At 39.2% G+C, this 20,246-nt stretch overlaps 2 protein-coding genes across 5 annotated transcripts in view; one reads left to right on the top strand and one right to left on the bottom strand.

Moving 5' to 3' along the window:
• The window catches only part of LOC139942413 (E3 ubiquitin-protein ligase HECTD1-like), a 52,952-nt gene extending 43,843 nt beyond the window's left edge, over positions 1-9,109 (top strand). For all 3 annotated transcript variants that reach the window (XM_071939248.1, XM_071939247.1, XM_071939246.1), the window contains 13 exons: positions 3-91; positions 802-932; positions 1,245-1,305; positions 1,885-2,067; positions 2,627-2,825; positions 3,532-3,614; positions 4,104-4,231; positions 4,616-4,817; positions 5,693-5,830; positions 6,135-6,751; positions 7,474-7,646; positions 7,877-8,027; positions 8,518-9,109. In XM_071939248.1, the coding sequence (XP_071795349.1) occupies positions 3-91; positions 802-932; positions 1,245-1,305; positions 1,885-2,067; positions 2,627-2,825; positions 3,532-3,614; positions 4,104-4,231; positions 4,616-4,817; positions 5,693-5,830; positions 6,135-6,751; positions 7,474-7,646; positions 7,877-8,027; positions 8,518-8,800 (2,438 nt within the window). In that variant the 3' untranslated portion in view covers positions 8,801-9,109. The remainder of the gene's footprint in view (positions 1-2; positions 92-801; positions 933-1,244; positions 1,306-1,884; positions 2,068-2,626; positions 2,826-3,531; positions 3,615-4,103; positions 4,232-4,615; positions 4,818-5,692; positions 5,831-6,134; positions 6,752-7,473; positions 7,647-7,876; positions 8,028-8,517) is intronic.
• A 151-nt stretch (positions 9,110-9,260) lies between these two features.
• LOC139942449 (enolase-phosphatase E1-like) lies at positions 9,261-18,783 on the bottom strand. Of its 2 annotated transcripts, none has more exons than XM_071939249.1 (7): positions 18,646-18,783; positions 17,681-17,804; positions 17,289-17,390; positions 16,380-16,579; positions 15,672-15,804; positions 14,956-15,079; positions 9,261-14,594 (listed from the first exon to the last, which is right to left on the bottom strand). In XM_071939249.1, the coding sequence occupies exons 2-7, from the start codon at positions 17,798-17,800 to the stop codon at positions 14,431-14,433; spliced, it is 843 nt and encodes a 280-aa protein (XP_071795350.1). In that variant the 5' UTR covers positions 17,801-17,804; positions 18,646-18,783; the 3' UTR covers positions 9,261-14,430. The 2 variants fall into 2 exon arrangements, with proteins under 2 accessions (XP_071795350.1, XP_071795352.1); XM_071939251.1 differs by lacking the exon at positions 18,646-18,783 and adding an exon at positions 18,510-18,622.
• Positions 18,784-20,246: the final 1,463 nt, after the last annotated feature.

Below are 20,246 nucleotides of genomic sequence, written 5' to 3'. Positions count from 1 at the left end.
AGGATCTCCAGATACATCCTTCAGGGAGGACGGTGACTCCACTCCTTGCCCTCATCTTTCTCTCTTCATCAGAGGACCAGGAATCCCAGGGGTAGGTTTAATTGTTCAGATTGGTACGTTGGGACGAGTGGATAAGAACACCGGACTAAAAGCTCTGGTGTTTTTGATCGGCAGAGTGTGGGTTTAAGTCCTGATTGTGATTCTTGTGTCCTTAAGCAAGACACTTAACCACTATTGCTGCATCCTTCAGATGTGTCGTAAAGTTGATATCACGCGTTGTGAAATGCATGTAAAAGAACCCAGTGCACTTATTGAAAAGAGAATTCCAGATAAAATGATTTACAGGACGCTTGCAACCGCTACTGTCTTAATAATAAGAAAGCTTACAGATTGCAATTAGAATTTGGGGGGGGGGGGTGGTCATTACCAAGCAACAACCCTTCCTTTAAGCACGTTATACTCGGTACTTTGCAAAGTCCTGGGGTCGATTTTACAAAGAGTTATAGGACTAGTCGTAGTCCTAGGAAATATTAAGACTGATCCTAAGTTAGGACGAGTTACTTGTCCTAACTCGAGATAAGACACGTCCCAACTTTTATGTCCCTGTAAAAACAAATCCACAGGCATATTACTCCAGTGGGATACGAACCCGCGACCTTTGGCATACTACAATTAAATGTCTTTCTTCTAGAGGCAGTTGAAATATCTTTTTTTTAAGCAGAGGGCACCGCAATGATTGAATAGATAATAATTTTGCATCAGGGTTTAATGATTTCCTGATTTCTTGATTCCATTTTGCAGATTCCAGAGACGGAAGTGTTTTGTGAGGATCCCAATTCCACAGTGTTTAAATACATCCAGATGCTGTATCAAAACACACCAGCAGGAACTAAACAGGACAAACTACGTCGTATATGGGAACCGACTTACACGTAAGAAATAATGACAAAGTATACGTTTGGTTTTTGGAACCGTTTGATTGTTTTAGTCCTATATAAATGTCCAGTCGATGTCAAAACCCGGAAAACTTGAGGCGATAACTCAAGTTCTGTAATTGAGTATGGTTTCAAATCCTGGCCTGGTCTGCCATTGTGTCATTAAGCAATGCATTTTATAATAACCTGGCTTCCTGTCCCAGGAAATAGAAATATTCTCAGTCCTTTATTCTTCTCCTTTTACTAGAAGCTATAAACTGAACACATCATCAGTAAATGTGAATTCTTTTGTTGTCTTGTTTTATACAGCGTTGTGTACAGAGAGTTGAGACCTGAAGATGGATCCATGTCACTCACAGAAAACACTGAGGTAATAACGCACTTTTGATTTTCAGGGTTTTTTTTCTGGACCCAACAACCCACAATGATGAGGAAACCAATCTGAATTTGTTATTATTGATAAATATATATACCTCATGTATAGAGTCTTCTAATCTGATTGGTTAAAACGGAGTCATGGAAATAGCTATGCCCGCTTTTTCTATTTAGATGACGTCATATTTGACTAAAGGGCATAGTCAATCCACAATGCCCGCCCTGAAAATAACAGTGGCAAATAGGTCGTTCGTGTGTACTGATAATGGTATGTGCATGTGCAACCAGCGTTCCGTGTCACGTCGAGACCTTTCTTCACAGACGACCTTTCACCGTTGTCAGTTTTGTGAAGAAGAATCTTTATTCGGTATATAAAAGAAATATTGACTGCTTAATAATCGGGGCACAGTTAAAATTATAGGCCCTCGATGATGTCACAACCATTCTTCGGGCATAGTCATGGTTTTAAAATCACCTTGGGCCTATAATTTTAACTGTGGCTTCTTGTCTGAAAAATCAAGATGGTTTGATATGAAAAGAGAGAACTAACTGTTTTTCTGATCTTGTCATTCAGGGTCGCTGGTCAATCCCGTTTGTGGACCGCCATCTGGGTTCAGACACCTTACCTAAGACTGAGTTAGTTTCGTATCTGCAACACAACGGGGATGTGCACTTCCTAAGACGCTGGAAGTTGACGGGGGCAGCGAAGAATATACGCAAGACCCGGAACTGCTCTCAGCTCATTGCTGCTTACAAGGTTAGTGTTGGGAAGTCATGGTTATCATCAGGCTGTCATGACCCGAGTGGTTTAGAGCTTTGAATTCAAGTTCTGGTGGTTAAATCATCGGAGTGTCGGTTGGAATCTCGGTCATGACACTTGTGTCCTTGAGTAAGACAACTAATAACCAATATTGCTGCGTCCTTCGGATGGGACGAAAAAAAATGTTCCTGTGTGTTGTGTAATGCACATAAAAGAACCCAGTTACACTTATTGCTAAGAGAAGAGGGTTGCCCTGGTGTTCCTGGCAGTGGCTGCTGAATGCGCCACATCATCTTGTCCACCCTTATAATGTGCTACATAAATATCATTAATATGGTCTCACAGTTAAACGAAATCAAAAACCTGTCTTGGACAGTTTCTGTCCGTTCAAGCGCCTTGTGTATCTTATAGTAGATACGTCGTTATATAATACTGTATGTTATTTAATATTATATTGTCAATCTTGTGGTTTCCATATCAGGTTTCCATGCTTTTGGTCCTCGTCAATGTTTCCATTTAATATCCTTAACTTTTCAACCCCCATGTCCAATTTCAGGAGTTTGTACACCTTGGTCTAGCCAAGCCAGCTCACAAGCGAAGCAGACATGGTTCCAATCACTTCCTGGGTGATCTAGACTGTGGCGGACCCTCGGTCTACCCATATGACCCTTCAGCGTCTACAGTCAGCGATGTACTACAGCTTGTTAGGATCCTATATGCAATCGCTAGTGACGTCAGCAGCATCAGTCTAAGAGGTCAGTCAAGCCCACACAACAACAAAAAGTAGTATTCATTTTGGTTTTTACCCATATACACTGATGTTTGTTAGCACTGTATACTCAGTACTTACCCGAGTTCTGTGAAAACAATCACTGGTATATTACTCGGGTGGGATTCGAACCCACGACCTTTGCATCTAGAGCAGTGTCATACAAACTAGACCACCGAGATTGCCCAGTACCTAGAGGCAGTTTGAATCCTATATTTAATAATTTTAACATCTATTAAACAAAATTAGCTAAGCACATCAAAATAATGCTTACTAGAATAAAGTAACCAGCCAAAATACCATGCCACATGTACAATTTGTCACTGGTGTCCTGCTTTTTTTCGCTTAGCAAAAAAACTTTCTGCTTAAAGCAGCTCTTTGAAATTTGGCCCTGGTTGTAAGTTGGATTAAATTGTTATTGCTGTGTGAAGAGTCAACCCACACCAACAACTGGGCCCAATTTCCAATTTCATAAACCTGTTAAGCAGAAAATACTGCGTAGCAAATTTCTTTGCTAAGCAAATATTGAACGGGGCACTATAGTTGTACAACAATGTAATTTTATGGAGTTTTGGCTGGTAACCTGTTTCTGCTAAGCAATATTTTGCTATGCTTAGCGATCCTGCTCGCTAGTCACTGATAAAGTTCAAGGTGAATCCCACAAGAGTTAACTGTCTTGTTATCTGTCACAGGTGGAGACTACCACTACTATAATGTGCCACCAGAGGAATTCTGCAGTAAAAAGATCACCAACAAGCTGGTACAGCAAGTTCAGGTTAGTACAGCTTGTTAAAGGGTGTGGGTACTTTTTGTAAATGTATGACACAAAACATTAGCATACACAGATTTATAATAATCTTACTTGGTTTGAAGATATTGATCGTAGTGTGCTTCCCTTAAATATTACGTGCTGAGGTGCTGTAGTTTTTGAGAAATTAATAAAAAAAATAACAAAAATATTTTTTGTCTCAGTGATACGAAAAGTATTTCAGCGTGTCAAGGGATTAACACGACTCTCCTGAAACCACTACTCTGTGCCTTTCACTTTTTTTCTCAAAAACTTGACAACTATTGAAGCTGAAACTTCTACAGGTAAATTAGATCACATACAACTTCATTCACATTGAGTAGGGATTCATGTCATGGGCAAAAACTTGATCTACAAAACCCTTTAAAGTAGATGTTCAAGTTGAGATTATTGCAAGGTTTCTTCACATGTCTATGGCCCTGCATATGACAACATACTTCTCTTATCTTCCTTCAGGACCCTCTGGTGCTAGCGAGTCTAGCCTTGCCTACTTGGTGTGAGAAACTCACCAGAAGATGCCCCATGCTATTCCCGTTTGAGACTAGACACCTGTTCTTCTCATGTACAGCGTTTGGCGTATCAAGGTAAGATCAGGGCCCAACTGGAGACTTTCGAACACTAGGGGGCAGCAGACTTGCCAGGTAAATTTCTATTGGATACCTAGTTGCGCACATTTTCAACAGCAATGAATTTACCTGGTAAGTCTACCGCCAGCTAGCATCCCATGAAGTCTAACCATTCATAAAACTTGTTAGGCACACAAACTTGCTTAGCGTAAAAAAATTGTGTCTTGTAGGGGTACCAGTTAAAAAACCATGTATTGCATATTGTTTATGGCTGGTTCCCTTGTAATTAGTTGTATCGACCATGCAAAGTTAGAAATGTACACAGTCCTACACCAAACCTTACAAGATTGTTTCTGAACCATGCAAAGTTTCAAATTCATTTTATCAATTGATTTTACATAGAGCCATTGCCTGGCTTCAAGAAAAGCGTGACGCTAGCTCTGAGAGAGTCCGTACCCCAAGCACTCGCAGGGATGACCAGCATGAGTTCAGAGTGGGCAGGTTAAAGCATGAGAGAGTCAAGGTACCACGCAGCGAGCAGCAACTGTTGGAGTGGGCCATCAACGTCATGAGACTCCACAGCAGACGCAAGTCCATTCTGGAGGTCAGTTCATTCGTCGAGAGACTCACAAAGTTTCTTGAGTAGTTTTTTTGGCTGTGATCTTTAGAGGATGTTTGCCATCCTTGTACATGTGCCATATACAAATTTTGCAGTTATTAATTAAAGAACCAACTGTTATGATCCCCCTCGGTATGATTTGTCAATTTCTTTATAATTTCAAAAAGGGTATGCCTGGAATAAAAGATAACTACCGTCATCCAGCTTATTGCAAGAATAACTCATTAAAGGGAAGGTTCACTTTTGGTAATAACTCAAAACAAATATTAATTAAAAACTGACTTGGTCACGAGCATTGTAGAGCTGTTGATAGTATAAAACATTGTGAGAAACAGCTCCCTCTGAAGTAGCCTAGATCTTGAGAAAGAGGTAATTTCTCACTAAAATAATAAAAGACTGCTACCCAGAAGTCTTTTATTCCTGTCTAAAAGCACACAAATTCATCCAACAAAGGTGTTTTTTTCTCTCATAATTTTCTCGCAATTTCGATGACCAATTTAGCTCAAATTTTCACAGGCTTGTTATTTTATGCTTATGTTGGGATACATCAAGTGAGAAGACTGGTCTTTGACAATTAACGCGTACCTTCCCTTTAAGCTATGTAACATGCATTATTATGTTTCTGCCTTAATCTGATTTCACAAGTCGAGACCAGGATTTGATCCCACACTCTGAGAACTTGAATCTGGTGCTCTAAACCCTTCGGCCATGACAGCCTTTGTACTTAATTTGAGATTCTTACATTTTTGCAAGAGTCATGTATGAATGGAGCTATTTAAATGATTTTCTTCAGTGTTTCTCTGTAAGATGTATTAGATGTTGCAGAATATTAACGTATTCTTTTCTGCGTTTGATTTCAGGTTGAGTTCATGGGTGAGGAAGGCACAGGTCTAGGGCCAACCCTAGAGTTCTATGCCTTGGTAGCCGCAGAACTCCAACGTAAGAGTCTCGGCATGTGGCTTTGTGATGACGAGTTTCCTGATGATATGGCTAGAGAGGTTAGTTGGTTTGTTGTCAGTTTGTTTAGACAGGAATGATATTCTCCCTACTTAAGTCTGATTTCCGATTTGTTCTGGCCCTTTAGAGAAACCAACAAAATTGTTATTCAATAGCCCGGACAGTTTTTTAAAAGCCTTCAATATGTAGGTCAGCTCATGAACACAATAAAATATTCCTACTTTTTTCCAAGGGCCAAACATTGTGCCTATTTAGATTATTTAAAACCAAAACAAGATGCTAGACTGGAAATCCCTCATCCAAATGTGTAATTTGTTCCTGAATGGTTTCATTCATCATCATCAGGTTGACATCGGTGAAGGCGTTAAACCCAGAGGATTCTACATCCAAAGGATATGTGGTCTCTTCCCAGCTCCATTAGTCCAAGACAGCGAAGACATCAACCGTGTCGTTCAAGTCTTCCGCTTCCTTGGTACCTTCCTCGCTAAGTGTCTCCAAGACAACCGCATCGTTGATTTCCCATTCTCGCGCCCCTTCCTCAAGCTCATGTGCATGGGGGAAGCTGGTAGTAACATCCACCCCTCCTTCACTCCGGAGTCCTCCGTCCGCGACTCTGAAGTCTCCAATGACACCCAGTCCGAAGCCTCCCTGGACGATGTCCATGATCTCATCTCGGAGTTGTCCATCGAGGAGTACGAGTCAAAATCAGAACTGATCATGGGCGATCCACCCAAGCCCCGCACGCCTGCCTGGTTTGCTGGCCTCTTGACCCTCGATGACTTGGAGCTAGTTGCCCCTCACAGAGCTCACTTCCTACGGCAGTTAAAGGTCTTGGTGGACAGGAAGAGACAGATCTTGAAGGATAAGTCCAAGACGGAGGAAGAGAGGAATAATGAGATCCAGACACTTATTCTAGCTGAGGAGTCATCTTTAGGTCCTCCCGTGCGTCTTGAAGACTTGGGGTAAGTACAGGAGGAAGAGACTCTCCAAATGTTTTGTAGAAAAACTGTTTTAACCAGTGTTAACATTTTTTATTTTAACCAATTCTCAGGGATGTTATTTCTCCATTTGTTTGGATTAAAAAAAAATATATATAATATTATTTTAAATAATTAGGATCAATTTCATAAAAACATGAAAATAACACCATATTACATTCCCCAGATTGTAGGTTATTAGGCTTTGTACTTTGCGCTCACAGTTTTTTTTTCAACATCCCCGATTACTGCACCCAGTCATCAAATAACTTTAAATAAATATTTAAAAAATTTGATTTTGGTGAAGGTAAAATGGCTGAAGACTCACTAAACACTAGAATTCCCAAAACCGAAGCCACTGTTGCCACGCCGCAATGGTTCAGACAAGCTTTCCAAATTCAGGAGACTTCTCAGTTCTGAAATGAGTTGTCCTGCTTATTAACTACTACTTGGGCGGAAGGTAGAACATCGGCCGGGACTAATGCTTTAGCTTAGTGGGTTGAGGGGACTTCTCATTGTTAACTTCACTACCGCGCAATGAGTTCTTTATAATTGGTTTCACCGTGTTGACTAGCTTGCTCTAGTCATCATCTAACTTGCTCTATGTACACCAGAAGTCATTTTTTTTTTGTGTAGATGAAGTAATTTATTCCAGAAATCATTCACCCAACTAAGCCTGATCTCATTTTGTTCTATCTTGTACCCAGGTTGACGTTCCAGTTCAGTCCATCCTCCAGTGTGTACGGCTACTCTACACATGATCTCAAGCCTGGTGGTGGTGAAGAACTCCTAACATTGGACAATGCTGAGGAGTATGTTGAACTAGTAACTGACTTCTGTCTGCATAGTGGTATACAACGCCAGGCCGAGGCATTCAAAGGTAGGATTACACTCCATTTTAGATCTGAAAATTTGAAAAAAGTAATGAAGTGATTAAGATTTCTCCTTAAGTAATGCTCTTGAACTGCAAAGGTCGTGGGTTTGAATCCCACCCGAGTAATATGCCTGGTTTTTTTTTCACAAATTTAAAAGCCATTATTTTAAAGCCATTTTATACTTAATGATGGAAAGCCAAAATAATACTCTTTTGTTCTTCTTTGAACTTTGCAGAGGGTTTTGATGAGGTATTCTCAATGGAGAAGTTGCACAGTTTCAGTCCAACTGAACTGCAGACAATGATGTGTGGGGACCAGGCTCCGACGTGGACCAGGGAAGATATCCTCAACTACACCGATCCAAAGCTGGGCTACACAAGAGAAAGGTATGTATGATTTAAGAAGGGGTCGATTTCACAAAGATAGTCCGAACTTCGGACTAGTCCTAGGAGTTATTTAACACGTAAGGCTAGTGCTAAGTTATAGGACGAGTAAGTTGTCCTAACTCGAGATAAGACTCTTTTGTTAGTTCACTTAATATAATTGTCTATTTCCTGCATGCACTTTTGTATTCTCGTCTTTTTTGTGATATGGAAATAAATGTTATATGAATGAATGAATGAAAATACGAGTAAAATATATATACCTTTCTCCTGTGTCTTCTCCTGAAGACGAGCAGAGAATACTGTTCGAAACGTCAAGACCACACTGTCTATTCTCAAAGCCAACACTCACACAAATGAGATTTACACATGATGTACCCGCAAGTTTACTATTTATTTATAGTTTCTTCCTATTTATCCACACCATGCAAAGCTTCAAACATTAATTTAAACTAAACTGTGGGTATTCATTGCTGCTTTTCTTTATTTCCAGTCCTGGATTCCAGCGCTTTGTCAACGTGATGACCTCCCTGACCCCAGACGAGCGGAAATCCTTCTTGCAATTCACCACGGGTTGTTCCTCCCTCCCGCCCGGCGGCCTGTCCAATCTCCACCCACGCCTTACCATAGTCCGCAAGGTGGACGCCAACGACAGCACCTACCCTTCAGTCAATACCTGTGTACACTATCTCAAACTGCCTGAGTACTCGACCGAGGAGATTCTACGAGAGAGACTACTCAGCGCGACCTACGAGAAGGGATTCCATCTTAACTGATTACTCACCTCGCTCTGGCTCCGGTCACTCGCAAGTTCTTGTATTTTTTTCCCAAGGGAACTTTATGTCAGAAGAAATCCTACGAGAGATATTACTCAGTGCAACCTATGAGAAGGGATTCCATCTCACCTCGCTCCGGCGGTCACTCGCGAGTTCTTCGATTTTTTTCCAGAGGGAACTTTTTTTGTTGGAAATAAAAGTGTTTCTACAGCGTGCACTTTTGGCTGTTACTGCTGGCTTTAGCAGTAATGCTTAAAGAACTGGGCCTAATTTCGTAGAATTGCATAAAAGTTTGCTCAACAATATTCTGCTTAGCAGAATGCAGGATACGAGTCACAGATGGCACATGTGAGGCGATATTTATGCTGGTAACCTTCTTCTGTTATACACATTAAAGTAGCGACGCATAAAACAGCTTTGCTTATCTTAAGCATAAACGTTTGCTTAATAATGTGCTTAGCATAAGTGAGCAGGATTGATCATATTTTTGCTGATAGCGTTGTTCTGCTAAGCAAAGTTGTTTGGTGCTTAGCTACTTCTTCTGTCTATGAAATTGGGTCCAGGGAAGCACAGTGAAATAGCTATAACCAATGACAAAGCCACTATTATTAACAAGAAGGCTTTATGTGCAGCAAGTGGTATCAACATGGCTATGGCTTAGTATTGACTCTATAGACACAATGGTGTAGCATGAACTGAAGCCAAAGCCGATATGAGACTTGCATCAGTCCAGTTATCAATTGTTTTTTTCGCGGAGTTGTTCTTTCAAGGACTCATTGAACCTCAATTTTGTCAATATTATATTTAAACTTTCTTCGTTAGTGCCTGAGTAACACCTGTGTATTTGACTTTGTATGAGTGTGAGAGAGACTTGTTAGTGCCTGTCTATTTTTGCCTCTGTGTTTAATTTAGTCCGTCAATCCCCTGATCAGGAAATCTCTACACTTTGATGCCCTTTTGGAAGAGACATTGTCAGCCCCAGAAAAGTCTGTACATAATTCTAACTACGCGCACCAAAAGCACAGAGTCGACGTTGCTTTGGCCCTCCTTATTTGGGGTCACATTTGCATTGTTGATGAACCATTTGATACCATTCAGCTGGACAGGTTTTGTATGGTGGTACTACTATGCACAGAACTAACTTGTGAACAGTGTGCATTCACCATATGGTGTCACATTGCAGGCTGGCATAGTTTATCTGTCATTTAAAACCATTCAGTGAATGGTCAGACAGTAGGAGGGTTGACTGTGTATTATGTTGATACATTCACCACGTTATATCATATTGCAGCCTGGCATAGTGAGCTATCAATCAAAACCACAGTGAATGGTCAGACAGTAGGAGGGTTGACTGTGTATTTTGTTGATACATTCACCACGTGTTATCATATTGCAGCCTGGCATAGTGAGCTATCATTCAAAACCACAGTGAATGGTAAGACAGTAGGAGGGTTGACTGTGTATTACGTTGATACATTCACCACAATATATCATATTAGAGCCTGTCATAATTAGCTATCATTCAAAACCACAGTGAATGGTCAGAAAGTAGGAGGGTTGACTCTGTATTATGTTGATACATTCACCACATTATATCATATTGGAGCCTGTCATAATTAGCTATCATTCAAAACCACAGTGAATGGTCAGAAAGTAGGAGGGTTGACTGTGTATCATAAAATGCATTCACCACATTATATGAATGTGGTTGTCATAGCTTTAATTCAAAGTTTTTTAAACAACAGTGCGGTCATCCCAAGTCAGATCCCCCGTGTTCACATTAATGATAACAGTGCTACGTGTACATGCAAACCAGGCATCAGTCTTTTTTTCCCAGCCTCGGTTTTGGACTTGTGATTTTTTTAAGAACAAAAGAACATGGCTATGATGAGATAACTTAGGTTAGTTTTTCTTGTTTAGTAAAATATCTCATAAGAGAAATATTGATTGATAGAATTTTCAGCAGCCTGGCAGTTGTATCTCATTTTTGTCCCCCTTAGCATCCATGAAAACTGCAGAGAATAGAAAACAGTTTTCTGTTAAAAGAATTGCAAGCTCGTTACTTTTTGGAGTATTTCTTCTTAGGATAATAATCAATGCATTTAAAGAGGTAAACATCACTATTCCTTTGTTCTATTGTTTTTGAAATGGTGCTGTAGTATTGAAGCCAAATGTTGTTTTTGTTTAACTGTTTCTTTGATTAATTAACTTAATTCATAGTGTATGCGTCACTAGAAGAAAATTCCTCTATTTCTGGTAGTTTACTGGAAAGATTTGTTTTCCAATTTTATTTTGTATATTTACCATTTAAAAGAGGACAGTCATTTTGATTCTGCTGCTAAGTTGCCTGTTTGATTTCTGCAAGAATAACATCCAAAGATTTCCCATCATTTCACTTAAGTCCATGAGGGAAAAATAGTCAGAATATGTTATCCAAGATTAAGCCTGTGCGTTTACAGTATTTTTGGAAATGTTTACCCGTTTCTGAAATGGTCGGCTACATGTGTAACCGTCTGTCTTATTAACAAAATTTCCAAGACTAAAGCATTTGATGTACATCTAAATGCACGAGTTTATCTGTTGTAAGGTGGGAAGAGGCCATGCTTTTTTCATGCACACTGCATGCACACTGCATGCTGCCTGGGCCCAATTTCATAAAGCCTGTTGCTACGCACAGAAAATATTGCTCTGCAAAACTGGCTACCAGCCAAAAGTTCATAAAAAATACATTGTTGCGACTGGTGCCCCATACATTTTTTGCTTAGCATAGACATTTGCTAAGCAGGATTTCCTGCTTAACAGCTTTCTGAAATTGGGCCGTGCTTGGTTTGTTGACATTGTATACCCTGTAGGAATCACTTGACAACGGTCTCGGATTGTGTTTAATATTTCCAAATTGAGCACATCAATCGAAAGTTGGTTTTGAAAGAAGTAATTCTGTAAACGGGTTCAATTTGGATGTCGTGTCAAGGTAGAGAATTCATATATTGTATTTGAAAATTTAAAATTGTTGGTGTTTTTTTGTTTTTTTTCTGGGTGGTAAGGACACTTTGATCTGCAGAATTTATCACAAATCATGCACAGTGTCGGAGGGGTGGATTTGCTTTGATCTTAAAGGTTTAATTTAAAATAATTTAACTTAATTGGCCAAGTTTAACATTATTATATAGACAAAAAAAAAACGTAAAAACTAATTTTTATATACCAGAGAAGATAATTGGAAAGGCTAGTTGTTTTTGCTGTGTTATCCCATAATGTGTGTATGAATCTCATATGATTGTAGTAAAAAATAATAAAAAATTGGTTATACATGCAAATATACTTTTTATTTTTCATTTTCTACAATTTTGTCCAAGATGCAACAATGATAGATTTTCCAAATTTTTGTTGCATTTGGCTCCCCATATCAAATTTGATGTCTGTTAAAGGTAGTATACTGAATTGGTGAGAATAACAAACATTGTTTAATTTCATTCTGTAAGCTTACTGATTGTGAACTTAATACTACAACCATTTTGTTTCTGTGAAATATTTCCCTCTGAAAGTCAGTCATAATGGAGAAAACTATCTGAAAACATAAACAAAACGTAACAGTTGATTGCTATTGGTACAACCAAAATTAAGGACAATGTGTTTACATGCTGAAAAGTGTGCATGGTTTTAATAATAATAATGATAATAATAATAATAAGACTTGTAATGCGCACATATCCACCCTGCTGGGTGTTCAAGGCGCTATTTTCTCCCAACTCATACAATGGACTGAGCCCAAATGTTCACAGGTGTATTAACAAAACATGAACACTACTGTCTGTGACATTTTTTGTGTGCGACAGTTTTGTCAGCTCTACCACTCATGTATAATACCTTTAATTATTAACAAGTTGCAGTAAGTATTTTTGTATTGATCAAATTTTACCCCATGTCACAACCAGTGATTATTTTTGGTTGCGCCATTTTAGGAGTCAAATTACCTTGTGTCACTGTGCCGTACGTATTGTCTTTGGCATAGATTTGTGTGAGCGCCAATCTGTGGCCCAATTGCATAGAGCTGCTTACCAGCCAAAAAAACAATCTCCATGTACAATATTTGACTGGTATCCTGCAAATTTGTGCTTAGGAGAAAATTGCAGAGCAATATTTGCTGCTTTGAGAAACTCTACTAAGTCAGGCCCATTTTTACCTGCAATTTGAATTGCAAAACATCCGACCGTGAGCAGAATGTTGTCAGATGTGGTGGAAGAGCACATGGCTCAATTTCATAGAGCTGCTTAAGCACAAAAAGTAGCTAAGCACAGCCTAACTATGATTACCAGAACAGGGTTACCAGCCAAAATACCATGTCACATGTACAAATGCATCTGGTATCCTGCTCTATTCTGCTAAGCATAAACTTCTTAAGCAATATTTTCTGCTTAATCAGCTCTATGCAATTTTGCCCATGTTCTAAAGATTTTTGTTTGTAGTTTAAAACACCAAATTCAAGACCACAATACTAGAAACACTTCCTTTTTATCATTTATTGTTTAAAAATACAGCGGCTGCCATGGATAATACACAAAATCAGTAATGCAAACTTATTACTAATGGAGAACAGTTAGGACATCGTTGAATGTGTTTTTGTGCAACTTAGAGGCAACCAACTCACTGCAAACACTTTAGTTTCACAAGAGCAGAGCTGCAAACTCCCTGATTCTGATGAAAGTTCAGTGAAAACAAACTAATCTTTCCATGTTTTGATGAAGAAATTTTACAGATTGTGAAAATATTTTCCCTACTATGAATGTGATTTCTAAATATATATCCCCCTGATTGTGGTACAACAACTACCTGACTGCAAGATGCAAATGTTGGCAGCTATATAAAGGCAGTGGACACTATTGGTAATTACTCAAAATAATTATTAGCATAAAACCTTACTTGGTAATGAGTAATGGGGAGCTGTTGATAGTATAAAACATTGTGAGAAACAGCTCCCCCTGAAGTAACTAACATGTAGTTTTCGAGAAAGAAGCAATTTTCCACGAATTTGATTTTGAGACCTGAGACTTAGAATTTGATGTCTCGAAATCAAGCATCTGAAAGCACACAACTTTGTGTGACAAGGGTGGTTTTTCTTTCATTATTATCTCGCAACTTCGACGACCAATTGAGCTCAAATTTTCACAGGTTTGTTATTTTATGCATATGTTGAGATACACCAAGTGAGAAGACTGGTCTTTGACAACTACCAATAGTTTCCAGTGTCTTTAACAGCACCATTTATTTTAGTGATACATTTAGGACTATACACATTATTTGTTTTCTTTTACTTTTGCAAATTGCACCCCCCCACCCCCCAGAAACAGGTCACTATAGCACCATCAAGAGTCATTTTATCCCATTCTGAAATCTGTGTGGCCAAGCGGTCTTTATTTTTGTTGTTTTACTACTTTCCTGAAGGGATTGAAAGGCGCAGAACAGATTATTAAAACATCTCTTTTTATATTTCAGAAAAGTTGTGTCTTTCAAAGAGCACCAGTATGTAAACTTCATAATCAATGAAGCGTATTCTTTCACACACTTTACAGTGACAATGTGGCATAGAATTGTGTGTAGAAAATCTAGCTTAATGAAGGCAGTTTGCGATCTCATAACTTTCTAGATTTTTTTGATGGTACATTTTCTTCCGGTAGAAGCTCACTAAAAGATTTGATTTGATTGAAGGACTTGATTTCCTCTTCGGTCAGGGGAGCGTTGCCGTCTCGTACGACGATGGCCGTCTTGAAGCCTGCTTGGTGAGCTGAAGTTGCTTCTATATTAAAACAAAATTAATATTTCATTAGGGGAGATCTTCATTGAAAATATTACAATAAAATAATAACAAGTGTTTGTTTTACCCATAAAAGTTGAACCTGGAGATCGTGTACATCAATGCATTCAAGCTCTTCTCTAAGCTTAACCTCTTCGACAATTTTTTGATAACATTCTGTTTCTACTTAAGGTCCAGGCTTTGTGTCGAAATAACCAGAGAAATACTGCAAAATTTCTATTGGTCTAGATCACTTCATATAATATTGAGCAAAACATTTATGTCGGACATGGTACATTGAGAAAAATTCTCAAATTTATTTTGTTTAAGATGTTGACAAAAATGAAACTAGATCAACACTAACCTCTTGTAACGTCCGTCAGGAACAAAATTTTTGATGGATCACATTCAACTTCTTCGGCAATTTTCTGATAACTTTCTTTCTCTACTTTAGCTCCAATCTTTGTGTCGAAGTAACCAGAGAAGTACTGCAAAATGTTTAACAATTATAAAACTTTTATCAGTCTATGTCATTAATAAAGAAGTTTGAATCTCCCCCTCAACAATTTTGTGCTAAGCAAACATTAGCAGGATACCAGTCAAAGATTGTGCATGTGATATAATATGGTAGTTTGGCCGGTAACCTTATTCTGGCAAGCATAATTTTGTTGTGCTTACCTACTTTCTCTGTTTAAGCAGCTCTATGAAATTTGGCCCTGGTTGCAAAGGGTTTTCCTTCCACATCTAACATTGAAGTATTTCTTGACATCTTATTTACAGGTTGCTTCAGCCCTACATTCGAGTTACTGTGTGCGGCACTCTTGGCATTCCCTACCTGATCTGATTGCAAGGGTGTCACCAGTTCATGGTTTTCCTCCCACATCTAATATTGAATATTTCTCCCTATAAAGTCAATATCTTTGTTCAGGGGGTGCCAGTCAGAAGCCATATACAACTGTTAGCTGCCGTGTAGCCAGGGATCACAACCAAGTTACGATGCAACCTGGTTCCCTTTCTCCATTACAATTGTATTAATAACAAACAAACTTGAGAATGTTTTAGGTCAGTGGAGTATCACACCTTAAGAAGGCTCCCATGTTCAGTATGTCCAAACAGAAGTTTCTGTGCCTCAACACTCCCTGATGAGTAGATGTAGATCTTTTTCTCTTCAGATGCCCAATGTTTAATAACTGGCAGTACGTCGCTAAAAAGTCTGCAGAAAGGAAATTTCTTTTTAAAGAAAGATTTTTACACATCACATACTTTATCCATTATTAGAGGACTGTGGCACCACTACTGCTGATGAAATCAAGACGCTGATTATATAATGGTACATGTGGTACTTGTTATAATTCCACGTGGTACTTGTAATAATTGCTTCATAAAAAGTTTGGAAGATCGAGCAGCAGCCAGGCTCATACTGGATGGTACCCAAGCCTACATCCTTCTGGACTGTGAAAGGGGTAACCCTGTTTCAGCCCTGTTTCAGCCCCAGGAGTAGGCGGCAATTTTTTCCTGGTAACAGTTGATTTGGATGGATAGCCCAAATCATTCCAGTGTAGCCCTCGCCTTGAAGTGGCCATTCAGCCTTGTGATGTAAGCAATATCTCATAACAAAAAATTGTCAAACAAGATCCACAATCATACCCGGCACAAGTGCAAGTCCATCAATAAAGATGATTTTGGGGACTTATAGAAAAGATGCACTTGTCAACAGGGGGTCGATCAAGAATATTTGCACTTGGACTTAAGATTACAATTTCATAGTTACATATAATCAGCACTTACTCTCCAACAACCTTCTTCTCTTGGTATCCTGACCTCCACATATGACCCTGGAACTGTTTCAGGGCAGTCACTTTCCTGTCCTTTGCCATCAGCCATCGAATGTTATCAACGACGGCTTTCCTTACTGATGATGATGAGGAGACTTCCGGTGCCTCCTCGGGGATGGCTACTGCTCCTTCAAGATCCTTATCGAGAAGAGTCTGCCAACGAGGGAAGACGATTAGAGTTAAGAAAAAAGAAATAACGCCCATGGTAATGAACAGCTTGAAGAGCTCGCACTGTCAAACTAACTGCAAAGATGATGCATGTAAGTAGGATTTGAAGCTTTGCATGGCGTTCAAAGTGAGTATAAACTTTTTGGGGGTAGTTTCTCAGAAGTGATGTTCTGAAAAGGTTGAACATTTTTTAACAATATGTTCCATTTGTCTTCTCCAGAAGAGGGCACAGTGTTTGAAACATTAAACCTCTCTCACCCTAGCAGAAAATACTGATTAACAAAATCCTTTGCTAAGCAACAATTGAGACGGGCACCAGCCACAACACATCAAACTTAAAATAACGTGGGCTGGTAACACGTTTCTGTGCAGCAATAATTTTTCTGTGCTTGGCAAGTTCTTGTGCTTACACGACATGCTTTATGAAATTGGGCCCTGGTCCGAGCCTACATTTTTTTAAGAGCTTGCACATGATTGACACCTTAAGGCCATCTTTAAAGAACAATGTCCATGCCTAAATGTTCAACTGTTGTAAGGGCACGACAGGTTTTCTTTAAATTAAAGGACACCTTTAAGTTTTACTGGAATACTTCAAGGGGCACCAAGACAGTAACAAAGGGCAGGGGGGGGGGGAATTGCCTAGAGCTGTATCCAGCCAGCCTGCATTTGATAATATTTTAAGCTCAATAGTTACCTGGTCCCTAAGTGCCTTTACATCATCTTGACATTCCGTCTTCTCCCAATTCTCCTCAAGATACTCCTCTAGATGCTCTCTCACATACCCAAAGAGAATGTCCTGAAGAGAACAAAATACACACTCCTTTTAGAATTACAAAGAATCAGCGTAAATTATATACCCCACACATACCACTAACAAAGAGGAAACTGCATAAATTAAATCACACACAATACACATGTAGCAGTGTTTTTCCGTTCTCAATGTTACTAAAATATAGAGATGTTGTTTGCTTTTATAACTGTATACTCAATCACTTAGGCAAGGTTTTTAAGTAGTTAAAGTCATAATAGTTTAACAAAAACCATTGTCAAATCTGTGTTCAAATAGAATATGTCCGACCAATTTACCTTGACAAAACTAATGGGAGTTGTTGTTCCCTCAATGTCGAGCACAATCACTTCAACACCTTCCAACAGATCCAGAACATTGGAAGAATGTTTCAGGGACTTTTCCTCCGAGTCTGACATAGTTCTATGCAGTAGACAAAATGAGAAAATAATAAATCTAAAGTCTCATGACTGATGGGATGTGAGTTACTGTTTTACTACTATTGCTAAATCACTGACCATTACCAGGAGTTTGCTCAACAAAAACTGGGTCAGTGTTCCAATGTCGAGAACTGGTCTGACACAATTTGAGGGGGGGGGGGGGGGGGGGCTCAAGTAGACCAAGTCTAATAAAAGAGCCCAAACCTTTAACCTTAGTTAGACCCGGGCCTACTTCGTTGTTTTACCTCAGTTAATCGAATCGAGTGCATGGTGGGTATTATTGCCTACGGCTAGGTGAGGACTAGTTCAATAGTTGCGATAATGTAACCCTCCTGCCATCGCAGGAGGGTTACGTTATCGCAACTACTAGGTGACGACCGGTTCATTTACTTTTTGCAAATCGATGAAAGGAAACCGGTACTCCTAGTCCTAGAACTATGTTATGATAATATGGGGTCGTCTCGCTATTGTTTTCCATTGTGGAGGCGATAGTATAGCGGAATGAACCTCATTGTTCAAATTCTTGGAGTAGGAAACTGGTGGTTTTTTGGTAAGCCCAAATTGTAAAAAATTGCACTACTGCTGGAGTGCTGGCCAGTTTACCAGTATTCATCTAGAGTCTAGCTAGGTCTTAGGAAGGACTAGGTCTAGAACTTAAAAGTGACTGCTACTCTCTCAACTTACTCACTGTAAAGTGTAACTGTAGTATTTTATTTAGTAAACGGCAATCTTGATACTCAATGAAATAAAACCGATGCTTGCTGGAAAAGATATGAAATGATCACCTTGATGGGAAGATCATTCAAACAAACAAACAAACTCACCTTCATGCACAACACACTACACCGGTATCCAACCATAACAATCACACGTGTTGTGATTTCCACTGGTGATTTCCGCATTATACCGCCCTCAATAGTTGATTTCCGCATACATTGGGGGGGGGGGCGGATCTGGCGTAGACTGATGGGCTTGGCGCAATTCTAGTTTTTATTTATAATAATAATAATAAATAATAAGGAAAATTTATATTGCGCATCCACCTAGGCTAACATGCAAAAAGAAAACACCCAAAAAATAATTAACTCGAGCTTATTCCCCTTTTAAGTTTGTTTGGTCGATATAGTTAAGTCGTCTGCTATTATTACGCGACACTTCACAGGCAGGTCACCGACCGATTCTTGGTCTTGAGACCTTGTGCGCATGCTTGACATGTAAACAAGTTCATTTTGTCAACTTTTAATTTCTCATTACCCCTTTACAAAGCAGTGTTCCTACTTCCCGGTCGCATATAAGATGTGTCGATTATTAGATAGGTCCTCTTGATCAATTCTAAATTCTCCTTACCTCAAGACACAACAAGCTATGATACTGTATACCATCGTATATTCCATTCTCTTAAAGGGTATTGTTCTCTTCATAAAATGCAAATCCGCAAATATTAATCAGAATCACACCTCAATAAACTGGTTCACTAATTTTCAAACACACAGTCTGTATTTGTTTACGAGTATTAGCTCTAACCACCCCTGTCAACAAAATAGCCTGTTCCGTATTTCCAAATATGGTGGTAACTTTGTGCCAACCAGAAGACGGCTTTTTTGTTATGCAAATGAGGTTCAAGGTGGCGTGATTTGAGGAGAGAGGGGGGAGAGGTCGTCTGCGCAGCCTGTCGGCCATGTGTGTTTACTTCGAAGACAAAATAGACGACATGAAACATTCTTCGTGTATTTTGCTCCAAAAAACTTCGAGTTTTCACCGGAGTTCTGAAGGAAAACTGCTGGAAAAGTGTAATGGTGAGTTGAGAATTGTCTTGTGTTATAAACTAAAGTGTTGAATAGGCTTTTCATTCACAAAAAATGAGAGAAATTTGTGTGTTTTCTTCACTGAGGAACCCAAAAAATGTTTTGAGACCCCCGGACGGAAGGATGTCAGTCTGTATAGCTGCTGTGTGTCCCCAGACGTCATGTTTTATTATTGTAAAATTGCCAGGTAGAATTTTTACTAGTAAAGCGGTTTTGCTAAGAAGAAGTAAGTATATGGTATTTTTAAACCAACTCCTCGTACTCTATAATAAGGTAAACCGTACTTGTGCTCCAAGCCAGCCAATATTTGGGGAAAATTCGTAGGGCCTTCTCCATTCAAGGCAGGCTAAATTACTCTGCTCTCGACCCTCCAACCAAAAACCAACCAACCCATGTGCTATATTTTGCGTGTAGAGTACAGTCATTTGACCAGTTCGGGATCATTGACCAGTTCGGGATCACTTCAACTTTGCAATAACCAAATAATTATATAATTTCTCATTATTACCAATTTCTGTTGATAAATGTGAAGATTAACATCCATTAAACCAACAAACCCAAAATAAGGTGCCAAACATCATCAGCAAATAAATTATGGCCGTTTTCCTGAAGGTTGTCTG

The sequence above is a fragment of the Asterias amurensis genome, chromosome 1, assembly GCF_032118995.1.
Source record: "Asterias amurensis chromosome 1, ASM3211899v1".
Taxonomy (NCBI): domain Eukaryota; kingdom Metazoa; phylum Echinodermata; class Asteroidea; order Forcipulatida; family Asteriidae; genus Asterias; species Asterias amurensis.
The sequence above is the reverse complement of the archived record's forward strand: the minus strand, read 5'-3'. Positions and strand labels throughout refer to the sequence as shown.